The sequence below is a fragment of the Rhinatrema bivittatum genome, chromosome 4 (assembly GCF_901001135.1).
Source record: "Rhinatrema bivittatum chromosome 4, aRhiBiv1.1, whole genome shotgun sequence".
Lineage (NCBI taxonomy): Eukaryota > Metazoa > Chordata > Amphibia > Gymnophiona > Rhinatrematidae > Rhinatrema > Rhinatrema bivittatum.
In genome coordinates this window covers 48,412,645-48,427,147 of record NC_042618.1, presented here as the reverse complement: position 1 = coordinate 48,427,147, position 14,503 = coordinate 48,412,645, and the positions used below count along the sequence as shown (strand labels likewise).

General features: G+C 44.2%; 1 protein-coding gene across 1 annotated transcript in view; it reads left to right on the top strand.

The window, feature by feature from the left end:
- The window catches only part of JAG2 (jagged canonical Notch ligand 2), a 481,367-nt gene extending 467,174 nt beyond the window's left edge, over nucleotides 1-14,193 (top strand). Inside the window, 2 exon segments of the mRNA XM_029598095.1 lie at nucleotides 12,950-13,106; nucleotides 13,230-14,193. Coding sequence (XP_029453955.1) covers nucleotides 12,950-13,106; nucleotides 13,230-13,690 — 618 coding nt within the window. The 3' untranslated portion in view covers nucleotides 13,691-14,193.
- Nucleotides 14,194-14,503: the final 310 nt, after the last annotated feature.

Below are 14,503 nucleotides of genomic sequence, written 5' to 3'. Positions count from 1 at the left end.
TGTAAAGAAAAAAGAGCAGTGTAAAATAAAAAGATATACTAAACTTTGTGTTTAACCATAATAATAATATTCTCTTCTCCCAATAACTAAGGTATAAGATGGAATTAGGAATCTAGGTATGTACGCTGTTGTTCTGGGTAATTAATCGTATTTTGATATAAGAGAACACATTTACAAGGAAAACGCCATATAAACTTGGCTCCTCTTTGTATAACCTTATCTCTCATTAACAAAAATTATTTTCTTCTTAATTGTGTACTAAGAGAGACATCAGGAAAAATTCTAATAGGGAAACCATGAAAAAGAGAATTTTGATATTTGAAATATAACCTGAGAATAGAATCTTGCTGAGAAACATCTGCAAACTGAACAATTAATGTAGCTCGTGTTTTTATTTCCATATCAGATGACTTCTCAAGAAGTTCTGACAAATCTGTGTCATTTTGTTCTCCCTGATGCTGATCTGATAGATCGCCTCTTGCTGCAGTTTGAGTAATATAATGTACTCTAGTTATTACAGGTAATGTTGTATCTGTATATTTCAAGACCTTTAAAAGGTAACTTTTAAACAATTCCCTCTGAGACAATAAATGGGTTCTAGGAAAATTTAAGATTCTTAAATTTACTCTCCTAATTTGATTTTCCAACTGTTCCAATTTAATTAATTGCATTTTTTCTGATTTAATCAAATTCAATTGTACCTTTTCAATCTCATCAGTTTTAAGTCCTAGATTATTTACTGCCCCCTTCTAACTTTTCTGTTCTTAACTGTAATATTTAACTATTATTCAAACCTTCTTGAACCAATTTTGCTAAATCATTAATTGACTTTTGCATTGAAAAAATCATACCACCAATTTCTTCCAAAGTAAACTTAGTGGGAACTATTACAGGTATACCAGTTACTGCTTCCCCTTGCCCTCCTTCCATCTCTTTTACGTTAGAAACCAAAACGGTACTAGAATCCTGCCTTTGATCATTTAAAACCTGAAACCCAGGGTTCTGTTGTGGGTTTTCTAATCCCACTACTCCCCCTTTCTCAGGAGATGGTGAAAAGACCAAATTCAGGTTGGGATCCTCGAATATAAATTCTCCTCCTACTTTTCCAGTTGGTGGATCCGGTGTTAAGGGAGCACCAGGGCTTAAAGATGTTTCATAAGTCAAGGAGTTGGGTCCCTGCTCCTGGACTTCAGCTCCAGCGACTTCTTCACCTGGTGTCAATATTATGGTTCGACCAAAAAGATCTGAAATTCTTGGTTGATTACTACTCACAACCGGTGTAGATGTAACTGTTTTCCCCTTCCTCTTGGTATGTGGCATTACCAAGAGGAAAAAAGAACATTTACGAAAGAAAATTTGTACCTCTAAAGAGATAAGATCCTTTGGAAACACAATCTCAATTCAGCCAGGTTCCGTTGGCTGCTGTTATCAAGAAATTGAGAATATTCCTCCAGCATATCCCGGCGATACTCCGGCGAAGCCTGGCAAAGCCACTCGCCCCTTAGGTGAGCGGCTTTGGCGACGCGCCGTACAGACGCCGGTCTTGTAGGCGTCTGAATGGGCTCCTCCCACTGACGTCAGACCCCGGAAGGCAGTCCGCTGAAATACTATCAGCTGTGCAGCTTACCGATGCTGTTGCAGCAATTATTCAAAGGCAGAAATAGAGTCCCACAGAGTTGTATCCCCGGTAAGCTTGCAAATAGAAAAGAGACAGCAGCCCTAACCCTCATTTTCAATTTAGTTTACTTCCAAACACACACAAAATCCTCTCAATTTTTTTAAAAAAATGCATCCCAATGTATTTTATGTCCAATAGTGCTTTTTCTTTGCAAATGAAGGCTTGTATTTTTATTTTTACTTCCAAAAACCATATGAATACTTCCAGACTGGGATAGATGGATGCTGTCAGCTTCCATTAAATGTTAAGATTTTGGAAACACTAATGGCATCATGGGCTCCTGGAGCTCAGGCTCACCTGACAAGATTTATGTATATTTTTGACAACTTGCTGAGGTGTGATGCAATTAGGGAGCAGAAAGGGATATTTCTTTCTTTTTTTTTTTAATAAATACCTAATTGTGATTTTAAATGAGCTTGAATCAGCTAATACATTTAAAATCATAAACTATGCCTGTCAGTTTAATTCTGTGCTGAAGGGGAAGTGTGACATCTTTTAAAAAAAATTGTTTAGGAAGCCTACAAATCTTTGTGCAGCATTCATGTCAACTTCCAACTGATAATTCAATGTAATTTCAGGCAAATCTTAATGATAATGGTCATGGTACCTTGTGAATGATAGATTTAGGTTTGCATGGATTGAAGTTGTTTTGATTGAATATGAGTAAAAATGCACTATATGGCATTTTAAGACATGATAAATTACAGGTGGGCAAAACATACATTCTCAAAATAGACATGGTGACCTGACTAGGTTATAAAAGCTGAGTCATTGAAAGCAAGCAAGCAATGATAACCACTCCTGATGTAAAAGCTGGAAGTTTTGTAGATATGATACCTTTTTATTGGATCAACAAAAAAGATGTAGTTCTCTTCAGATACGACTTACATTGGTCCCGTAAAAGGTATTACAAATATTCCCTTTTTCTCCAGGATTACTATGGCTATTAGAACTCCTGTACAGTTGTATGTATGAAACTGTAATACTACAGGACTCGGAGCTTTCTCAACTTTTAAAGAACTATCCAGAACATCCTAATTTTTGTTCTAAAAAAACGTTTTGACTCATCTTCACGTCATAATGTAAATGAGACCACCAACAAACCTCTGCCTCCTCCTCCTCCTCTAAAAATATGTAAAGAGCAGAGTTTCTCAGGATGATATTTTTTAAAATTTGTAAACATTAATATAGAAAAGCAAGTAGCTATGTAATGCTTTAAGTAACATGACAATTCAACTTTTAGATATTGAGAATTTGTAGATTTCTGGTTTTGTTCAGGTCTATAGTAGTAATGATTGTGCCTTTGCTCTGGCTTGTTGGGTATTCTGATTTCTCTTAGGACAAGCAGGATGGTAGTCCTCACACATGGGTGACATCATCAAATGGAGCCCGGCATAGAAAACTTTGTCAAAGTTTATGGAATTTTGACTGTGCACACTGAGCATACCCTATACCACACGCCACGTGAGGTCTCTCTTCAGTCTTTTTTTTCCGCAGAGCTTTTGCCTCGTGGTGAAGTGAATCCTTGGCTTTTTCTCAGAAAATTGCTTTGGAAAATTTTCAAACCTGTTTTTCAGATTTGTTGTGCTTTCATCGACGCCAGGTCCCTCTCGGTGCTCTCTTAGGCTCCCCAGTCCAGTTTTTTGGTGTTTTGGTAAGTTTGCTTTTGCTTCCATTCCCTGCCCCGTAGTGGCGGTGCCTCTGTGCCTGCCGGCTTTGACTGCCAGACATCACCACTCTCATTTTTCCTTTTGATCATGGCCTCATCTGGTATCTATCAATGCCCCCATTATGGATCTTCACTAGGTCTGTGTCCTCTCCCTGGGAGCATTGCATGATGTCCAGGGTTGCTGCTTGTGTGCCCAGATGACCCCTAAGGAAAGTTGTGTTCAATCATCAAGATGGAAAAACTCTTCGACTCAAGGAAGTCCGAGCCATCGATATTGGCAGCGCCTGCATCAATGGACCTTGGAGCCACACCAGTGAGCTCTGCACCATTGACATCGGTGGGGCCATCGGTTCTGTTACCACTGGCAGATAGTGGGCCCAGGGACTGGCCCCTGCCTGTCTCTTCCAGGTCAAGGACTTCGGGTTCATCGTCATCAACCTCGGCACCAGGGAAAGACTGAGTCAAGCACAGAGGGGAAGCCAAGGAAGCATCAGCACTGGTCACGTTCGATGCACGGTGCTGGGCTTGAGAAGGTGCCGGCTCATGCCATGATGCCCCCAAAGCAACCCCGTGGCAAGGAGTGCCCATTCTCTATTGATGCTGGGGATCTGCAACTGTCCCCAGTGCTTTTGGTGCCAATTGCCAGTCCACCTCTGAGATCAAAGGAAGATCTGGCCGCCCCTCTTACCTCCCAGTTGGGGTTGGCATCAGCAACATTCGAGGAGGAGCTGGAGCGGAGAGTCCAACTGGCATTGGAGTGAGCACTGCAGGGCATCAAGCCGGTGGCACAGATGGTGTCAATGCCCGTGCTTTTCTTGCTGGAACTGCTCAATGGGCTCATTGGTTTACCAACCCAGCTGACATCTGTTCCCGGGAGGCCATCAATGATTGGCAGGGCACCGATGCTTCCCCCAACCAATATGGTGCTCATTAGCGGTTCCTTCGAGGAGGAAGCACCATCAAGGCCAGATGGGACACAAAGGCCTGCAGCCCCCTTCCAGCTTTGCCAGCACAGATGCCACCGGTGCCCATGTCTCTGGACGAAGGCCGAGCACCTAGGGCCCCATGCTCTGTGGATTACAGTGAGGATGAGGCTCCCTATGACCCCTGTGGGGACGACACTGCAGAATCCTCCTCTGAGGACTCGGAGATTCTCCCTTCAGAGCCTTCTCCAGAGGAACAAAGGAAGTCTCCACCAGAGGACTTTACCTTCACAGATTTTGTGTGGGCGATGGCCGGGGCCATCTCATTTCAGTTGATGACTGAGGAAGATGCTAGGCACAAGATGCTGGAAATCTTCCAGTTAGAGGAGGCTCCTAATTAGATCATGGTGGTTCCGGTCCACAAGATTTTTAAGGAGTTGCTGCTGAGGATCCGAGATCATCCCCTAACGGTACCTTCCGTAAACAGGAAGGCAGATAGGGTTTACCTCATCCAGCAGGCTACTGGATTCGAGCAGTCAGCTGTCATACCAATCGTGGTGGTTGAATCTACTCTAAAGAGGGCCAAGTGCTCTAGGACCCATTCCTCTGCATCCCTGGGGAAGGATCACAAAGCGATAGATGCTCTTGGGAGGAAAGTATTTCAGGGGGCCATGCTGATTGCCTGCATTGTCTCCTACTAGCTCTACAAGAGCCAGTACTTGCGCAACCTCTGGAAACAGGTGCAGGAGGCAACAGAGCGGCTGCCTCAACAGCAGCAAGACACCTTCTTATTGCTGGTGCATCAGGGCCTGGAGTGTGGAAAACATGAGGTTCGATCAATCTATGATGTTTTCAAGACAGCATGAAGAGTCTCTGTAGCAGGAATTGGCACCTGCAGAATGGCATGGCTGCAGCCTCGGATCTCTGACCAGAGGTACAAGCAAGACTCGCTGACTTGCTACGTACAGGAGAAAATATCTTTGGAGATAAAGTGAGGAACACAGTGGTACAGTTGCGGGACCACCATGAGACCCTCCAACAACTCTCTGCGAGCACTTCAGACCTGCCCTCCTCAGCCAGGAGGTCTGCGACACCGGGTCAGAGGAAGTTCTATCCTCCGGCCTCTCGCTCCCATTCACAAAGGGTGAGCTCCTGCGGACGCCCCAGGTAGCAGAGAGCTCCCAAGCCCCAGCCAAATCCTGGGACAAGGTTTTGACTGGATCATAGGGAGCCTGAGCCAGCCACCTGTATCTGTGCTGCTGGACCCCCCCCCCCCCCCCTTCGCGGATCGGTGGCCCAGTTTAACCTCAGATTATTGGGTTCTGTCCATCCATCAAGGGTACCAGTTGAACCTATTGAGTGTCCCTCCAAATTGTCCTCCGTCCCTGTTTTGGGGGGCAATAGTGCATCAGGAGGTACTGTTACAGGAGCTCTCTGCCCTCTTAATGGCCAGAGCATTTGAACCTGTCCCACAAAGGCGTGGAGAGCAGGGATTCTACTCCTGGTACTTCCTGATTCTAAAGAGAATGGGGGCTCTGACCCATCCTAGACCTAAGGGCCTTGAATAAGTTTGTATAAAAAGAAAAATTCAAGATTGTTTCCCTGGGCACCCTGATTCCCCTCTTGCAAAAAGGGGATTGGCTATGCTCCTTTGTTTTAAAGGATGCATACACTCACATCGTGATCTTCCCAAGTAACAGGAAGTATCTCAGATTTGTGGTGGGAAAACAGCATTTCCATACAGAGTGTTGCCGTTTGGGCTAGCATCTGCCCCACATGTTTTCTCAAAATGCCTGGCATGATGGGGGAGCACCTCCGCAGGCTGGAAGTGCATGTTTTTCATTATTTGGACAATTGACTGGTCAAGAGCATTTCGCAAGCAGGCTCTACTCAGTCCATGTGTTTGACCATCCAGGTGTTGGAGTCACTAGAGTTCATCATAAACTACCTGAAATCCCATCTCAGCCCGTCACTTTGATTGGACTTCATAGGAGTCCTGCTAGATATGACTCAGGCAAAAGCCTTCCTGCCGCAATCCAGGGCGGTCACCTTGACATCCATAGTGGCGGTGATTCAACAGAACCAGCAGATCTCAGCTTGGCACACGTTGAGGCTTTTGGACCACATGGCCACAACCATCCATGTTACTCCCTTGGCACGCTTACGCATGCGCAGAGCCCAATGATCTCTGAAGTCACAGTGGCGCCAGGCCATGCAGAGCCTCTAGGCTCACATCCGAATCACACTGTCTCTCTAGGACTCTTTGTCCTGGTGACAGGGTCTCTTGAATCTGGATCAGGGAATATCTTTCCAAAATCCCCCCTACCCAAATTGTCCTAACTACGGATGCTTCCACCCTGGGTGGGGAGCTCATTTAGAGAGGCTCTGCACCCAGGGCCTCTGGTCCACCCAGGAAGCTAAATGTCAAATCAACTTCCTGGAGCACCGGGTGATCAAGTACGCGCTGTGGGCTTTCAGAGATTGGCTGTCCAACAAAATTTGTCCTGATCCAAACAGACAACCAAGTAGCTATGAGGTATGTCAACAAGCAGGGAGGCACAGGGTTGTACCTACTGTGTCAGGAAGTGGTCCAAATCTGGTCCTGGGGCGTGTCCCATGGAATGATGCTCAGGGCCATGTATTTGGCTGGAATGCAGAACGTGATAGCAGACTGACTGAGTTGTGCCTTCAGACAACACAAGTGGTCTCTGGATTAGGGGGTGGCAGACCGGATCTTCTGCCTCTGGGGGAACCCAGATGTGGACCTGTTCGCATCCCCCTGCAACAGAAAGGTGATTGAGTTCTGCTCCCTGTACAGTTCATACAGCGAACCAGCCTGACGCCTTTGCCCATTTTGGGGCAAGGGTCTTCTATACGTGTTTTCTCCTACGATTCCTCTAGTCATGAAGACTCGTGAAGCTTCGTGAAGACTGAGGGACTATGATCCTTATAGCCTCTCATTGGCCGAAACAGATCTGGTTTACACTCCTTCGGGAGTTGTCCATCCTAAGACCCATCAGTCTGGGTACTTCTCCAGATCTCATCACACAAGATCAGGGCAGGCTGCAGCATCCCGAACTCCAGGCACTGTCACTCGTAGCCTGGAAGGCTTCCAGAAAGCCTTCCACTAGAAAGTCCTACAGACTGAAGTGGAGGAGATTCATCTCGGTGCAATTGGCGCATACTACCAATGTGTAGATGGTATGCCCTTCTCTGTATAGCCTATAATTCTACATTTCATGCAGGGCCTGCTTCAGTTGAAACTTCTAAGGCCTCTTGCAGTGTCTTGGAACCTCAATGTGGTGCTAACTCAGCTGGTGAAAGCTCCCTTTGAGCCGCTGCACTCCTGTAATCTGAAAATCCTGACCTGCAAGGTCATATTTTTGTTGGCGGATTTGCGTACATATCCTAAATTCCTGCCTAAGGTGGTGATAGATTTCCATCTTAACTAGTCAAATGTCCTGCCAACATTCTTTCCCAGGCCCCATTCACACCATGGCAAGTGAGCACTGCTCAGTTTGGATTGCAAGAGAGCCTTAGCCTTCTTTCTGAAGCAGACAGAATACCATAGATAGTCCACCCAATTTTTTATTTCTTTTGACAGGAATAGCTTGGGAGTTGTTGCCAAACAGACACCATCCAGTTGGCTAGCAGATTGCATCTCCTTCTGTTATGCTTAGGCGGGACTGCATCTTGGGGGTCATGTCAAGGCTCATGCTGTCAGAGCCATGGCAAAGTTGGTGGCCCACTTGCGAGCAGTTCCTATGGAGGAGATCTGCAAGGCTGCGACGTGGCGTTCTCTCCACACATTCGCATCTCACTATTATCCCAGGACAAGCAGGATACTAGTCCTCGCATATGGGTGACATCAACCCTATTGCGGAAAACTTTCCTGGGTAGGAAAATTTATCAAGGAGCCATGTTAAACACAAAAATTGCATCATATCAGTTATACATGACTCAATATCAGATGAATCTGTGGAAACAGATGCTAGAATTTTCAACTTCGTTACCACAGTAATATCAAGAAGCAGCCCAAGCAATCATTCACAAAGGACTTGAAGCTGGCAAGCACGAAGTCCGAGCCGCTTATGATAGTTTTGAAACAGCCTCCAGAGTAGCGGCCTCTGGTATAAGTGCAAGATGCTGGGCATGGCTTAAAGCCTCAGGCCTGAAGTCCAGGAAAAGTTACTTGATTTACCATGTGTTGGTGACAACCTTTTTGGCTCTAAAATGCAAGATGCTGTGGCACAATTAAAGGAACACACAGAAATCCTGCACCAACTATCGTTAGTTCCACAGGACTCTGCTACCCCGTCATCTCGCCGACCTCCAAGAAAGGAATCTAGACGACCCTTTTATCGACAGAAGCGTTATTACCCTCCAGCATCAAGGGACAGATCTTCTAGGCCGCAGCAAAGAGCTCAGCCCAGGCAACCTAGGGCTGCTAGGCCTCAACCTCTGCCGCAGATGGGACTGGCTGCAGGCTTTTGAGGCCATTCCCAGAGACCAAAGCCATCTCTTCAACCCTCAACCAGATCTACCGGTAGGAGGCCGAGTATCTTCCTTCTACAACCATTGGATACAAATAACAGACCAATAGGTACTCGCAATAATATCTCGAGGTTACCAACTCAATTTTCTCTCAACTCCAAGAGATTCTCCTCCAAGACCTCTTCCTCTAAGCGAAAATCACATAATCCAGTTACAAGTAGAATTATCCACCCTTCTGAGAGCCAGAGCTGTAGAGCTGGTGCCCCGGACTCAGCAGGGCAGAGGATTCTATTCCCGCTATTTCCTCATTCCAAAGAAAACCGGAGGCCTACGTCCCATCCTAGACCTCAGAAATCTCAACAAATTTCTGAAGAAAGAAAAGTTCAGGATGGTCTCTCTAGGCACCATGCTTCCACTTCTTCAAACAGGAGACTGGCTTTGTTCTCTGGATCTTTGACGCTTACGCTCACATTCCAATATTCCCTCCTCATCACAAGTACCTATGCTTCATGGTGGGCCATCAACATTTCCAGTACAGAGTACTACCATTCGGACTTGCTCTGCTCCCAGAGTATTCACCAAATGTCTGGCAGTAATAGCAGCACACTTGCACAAGGAAAGTGTCCATGTCTTTCCCTATTTAGACGACTGGCTCATCAGAAGTCAATCTCAACAAGGAGTTCTGGCTTCTCTCAGTCGAACAATTACTTTATTTCACTCCATGGGCTTTCTCATCAATTATCAAAAGTCCCACCTCATTCCGTCTCACCTGCTTCAATTCATAGAAGCAGAATTGAACACCATACTTTCAAAAGCTTTTCTACCCGGGGATCGGGCAGACACTTTCCCTATTGGCAAATTCGCTTCACTCAAAGAAACAAGCATCAGCTCATCAGTTTCTAACTTTACTAGGCACATGGCCTCCACAGTTCATGTCACTCCTATGGCAAGGTTAGCCATGAGGATAACTCAGTGGACTTTAAGATCACAATGGATCCAAGCCATTCAACCACTGTCCTCTCCAATTCAAGTAACCCACCAGCTACATTCATCTCTACTTTGGTGGGCAAATGAGGACAACTTGCGCAAGGACCTACCCTTCCAGCAACCAGTCCCACAGATAACTTTAACTACAGATGCATCCACCTTAGGTTGGGGAGCTCACATAGACAATCTCCAAACCCAAGGTACTTGGACAAAACTCGAAGCAACATTTCAAATCAATTTCCTGGAACTTCGAACTATACGCTATGTGCTGCATGCGTTCAAGGACTGCCTTTCACACAAGACTGTTCTGATCCAAACGGACAACACAGTAGCCATGTGGTACATCAACAAACAGGGAGGTACGGGCTCGTATCTCCTTTGTCAATAAGCCGCACAGATTTGGAACTGGGCCCTAGCACATTCCATATTTCTCCTGGCCACTTATCTGGCAGGCATTCACAACGTAGTGGCAGATCGTCTCAGTCGTCGGTTCCAACCACACGAGTGGTCCCTGGATCCCTCAGTAGCAACCAGGATATTCCAACGTTGGGGGCAACCAATAATAGACCTCTTTGCATCACACCTGAATCACAAAGTGGACAAATTCTGTTCTCTACACAAACAGAAAAACCAGCCAGGCAAGGACGCCTTTGCTCGCCCTTGGAACTCAGGCCTTCTATATGCATATCCTCCAATACCGCTAATAACCAAAACTCTAGTGAAGCTGCAACAGGACAAGGGGTCCATGATACTCATAGCCCCGTATTGGCCTCTACAGGTATGGTTCCCCACGCTTCTAGACCTCTCAATCAGAGAACCAGTTCGCCTGGGTGTAGCTCACAATCTCATAACTCAGGATCAGGTTAGGTTGCGCCATCCCAACCTTCAATCCCTATCCCTGACAGCATGGATGTTGAAAGCTTGATTTTACAACCACTCAATCTTTCAACCAATGTATCTCAAGTGCTTATAGCTTCACGTAAACCTTCAACACGAAAGAATTATTCTTCAAAATGGAAAAGGTTCACTTTGTGGTGCAGACAAGAGTATTGATCCTTTCTCCTGCCCCACAACTTCCCTACTAGACTATTTATGCCATCTTTCAGACTCTGGTCTCCAGACATCATCTGTCAGAGTACACCTAAGTGCAATCTCAGCTTACCATAACAAGATGGGAGATGCACCAATATCCATACATCCTCTTGTCAGTAGATTTATGAGAGTTTAATTCACCTTAAACCACCGATTCGGCCATCAGTCACAAAATGGGACCTGAATCTGGTTTTAACAAGGCTCATGTGTTCTTCCTTTGAACCCATGAATTCCTGTGATCTTAAATTTTTACATGGAAGACTATCTTCCTCATAGCCATTACATCGGCTAGAAGGGTTAGTGAGTTACAAGCACTTGTCACGTACTCACCCTATACAAAATTCCTACATGACAGAGTGGTTCTCCGGACACATCCAAAATTCCTCCCCAAGGTAGTTACGGAATTCCACTTGAACCAATCCATAGTTTTACCCACATTCTTTCCAAGGCCTCATTCTCACGAAGGAGAACGGGCCCTTACATACCTTGGACTGTAAACGTGCGCTAGCATATTACTTAGACCGCGCTGCAGTACAAAGAAAATCCACTCAACTCTTTTTGTATCTTTTGATCCAAACAAGCCTGGAAAAGCAGTGGGTAAACATACTCTCTCCAACTGGCTAGCAGATTGCATACAGTTTTGCTATGAAAAAGCAGGCCTTCCTCTCCAAGGGCGAGTAAAGGCGCACTCAGTAAGAGCAATGTCAACCTTAGTAACACACTACCGTTCAGTGCCAATTCTTGTCATATGTAAAGCAGCAACATGGAGTTCTCTTCACACCTTTGCAGCTCATTACTGTTTGGACAAAGAAGGACAACAAGATTCAGCCTATGGACAATCTGTCTTAAAGAACTTGTTTCCAGTTTATTCCCAACTCCTTCTACATCCAACCTGCTGTGATCTTCGGCTGCCTCATTTTCAACAACAATACTTCACTGTTGCTTCACTACAAAATGACTCAGCCTCTAGCTTGCTAATCGCCCATATGTGAGGACTAGCATCCTGTTTGTCCTAGGATAAAGCAAAATTGCTTACCTTGTAATAGGTGTTATCCCAGGACAGCAGGATGTAGTCCTCACGAAACCCACCCGCCACCCCGCAGAGTTGGGTCTGATACGTTTTATTATTTTATTTTTTGCTAAAGCTTATTGCTACATACGAGACTGAAGGGAGACCCCTGTGGCAGAGAATATCATGGCATGCTGGGCATGCTCAGTGGCCTCACAAGGCCAGTCAAAAGTTTCTAGAAACTTTGACAGAAAGTTTTCCGCAATAGGGCTCCATCAATGATGTCACCCATATGTGAGGACTACCTCCTGCTGTACTGAGAACACCTATTACAAGGTAAGCAATTTTGCTTTATCTGAACAGGGATGGCTGAAATGACAGTAGGTTTGGCCAGTCTGCCCTATCATTTGAGGTGTAGAACCCAACTCTCCCAGCCTAGAGACCATTGTTTGGGTTCAGGCTGTCTTCTCCTCTTTTACCAGCAGCACTGTTGTGCTCATTGGCACCTGGTTGGTGTCTGTTAGTCTCCTTTTGTGTTGGAGAGCAACATGTAGCTAGGTATTCACCTATGTATGAGGACTACCATCCTGCTTGTCCTAGGAGAAAGCAGAGTTGCTTACCTGTAATAGGTGTTCTCCTAGGACAGCAGGATGTTAGTCATCACAAAACCCACCCATCACCCCGCGGAGTTGGGTTTCTCCTATCATCCTATTTTTTTTTTTTATGTAATTCTATGTTACAAGACTGAAGAGGGACTCTGTGTGGATGCATAGTATAGGGCATGCTGGACATGCTCAGTGCGCACAGTCAAAGTTCCAGAAACTTTGACATAAGTTTTACGTGCCGAGCTCCATCCAATGATCTCATGCATGCATGAGGACTAACATCCTTCTGTCCTGGGAGAACACATGTTACAAGTAAGCAACTCTGCTATCCTCATTAATGGACAGAAAGTTACATTTATTTCCTGGCTAGTAGTATAATGAGCTTTAAAAATCAATTTTATGCTTTCTGATTGCTTATGTGTGACCAGGACTGTAATACAAATGTTATGATTATGTAAATTAGCACTTCAACATTTATTTTTTGTCTTGTAGTCATTCATCTCACAAACAGATGATCAAGACAACAGTCTTATCCAAAATGCTGCCAATACAATAGTCCATGCCATCAGTAAACGACAGAACAGCACTCTTATGCTGGCTGTTACTGAAGTCAAAGTGGAAACTCTTGTTGTAGGGAATTCATCTTCAGGTAAGTTTGAGAGATGGCAAAATACACAAATATTCATACTGAACCCTAGTACTAGAAATGCTAGAGAACTGAAGGACATTTGTATAAATGTTGCTTAATGAATGCTTTTGCTTGTGTTTCCAGATTATCTGGTTCCGATTCTCTGCGCAGTGTTCAGTATTGTGTGGCTGACTTGCATAATCATTTGTGTGTGGTGGACTCGGAAGAGAAGAAAAGAGAGGGAGAGAAACCGCCCACCTGTTGATGAAAGTACAAACAACCAACGGGAGCCCTTGAATCCCATAAAGAATCCTATAGACAAACCACACAGTAATAAAGACATTCAGTATGAATGCAAAAAATTCATCTCTCAAAGAACTTGTGATACAGAAGAGGAACAGGAGGAGCAAGAGGGAGAGGTTGTTATTATGGAAGTGGACAAATGCCTCTCTCATATATATCCAAAAACTTTTTCAAAAAAAGGGGTCATTGACACCTCAGAGAGCACTCCAGTAAAAAAACCACATCGGACACGCCACAGTAAAATGGACAACAGATGTGTTAAAAATGTGAATGCATCGAATTTTGAAGGAGGAAAAGACTAATCTATGTGTATATATGAATATATAATTATATATAAAAAGCAGACTTGTGCCTATACTTAATGGGAGGAAAAAAGACATCTCCATTGCATCAAGGACTAAGATAAGCTGGAGTCAAAAGTTCATCATTTCATTATTTTATATGTAAGAAAAGGTTTATTTTCTATTGTTTAGCCTTTGTATAAATTATTCAATGACTGTCAGGTGAAAGAGTGTTCTTTGATGGTTGCTATTTTTCTAAAGTTTACTTAATATTCGCTCCGGATGGCAGAGAAAGTGTCGGTAGTTTCATGCTGAAATGTAGTGTTCAGAAAAAAGATAAAGAGAAAAATATATATTACAAGAAATTGTACATTGTTTACAGAATGTATTTCCTTTCATTACTGCTTATGATTTAACAGTGGCTTAAAAAACAAACAAAAAAAAAACTCCTCCTGGTTGAGGAAAATGTGTGAACTTGAACTAGAACTATTTTCTTGACTTCAAACCTTTTTAGTAAATGACAGCTCACTGCACTTGTTACGTTAGCGTCTTATGTAAGGTCCCAAATTTTTTTTTTTGTTTTCATTATCTCTAATTTGCCTTTTACTCGTCAATGAATAGCAAAAAAAGCAAACAAAAAAAGAGATCTTTCAACTGTGGTTAAAAAGTGGCCTTTTTATTTTTTTAAATTACTTTTAGGATTGCAGTATTTGAAGCATGTGACAAGTGCCTTGAGATTAAACTTTTTTCTATAGCAACTGTCAAAGATGCCCTGCTGACACATTGCTGAATGGTTGGGGGGTGCTGCTCTTAGCAAACACTGTGTTTATTTTC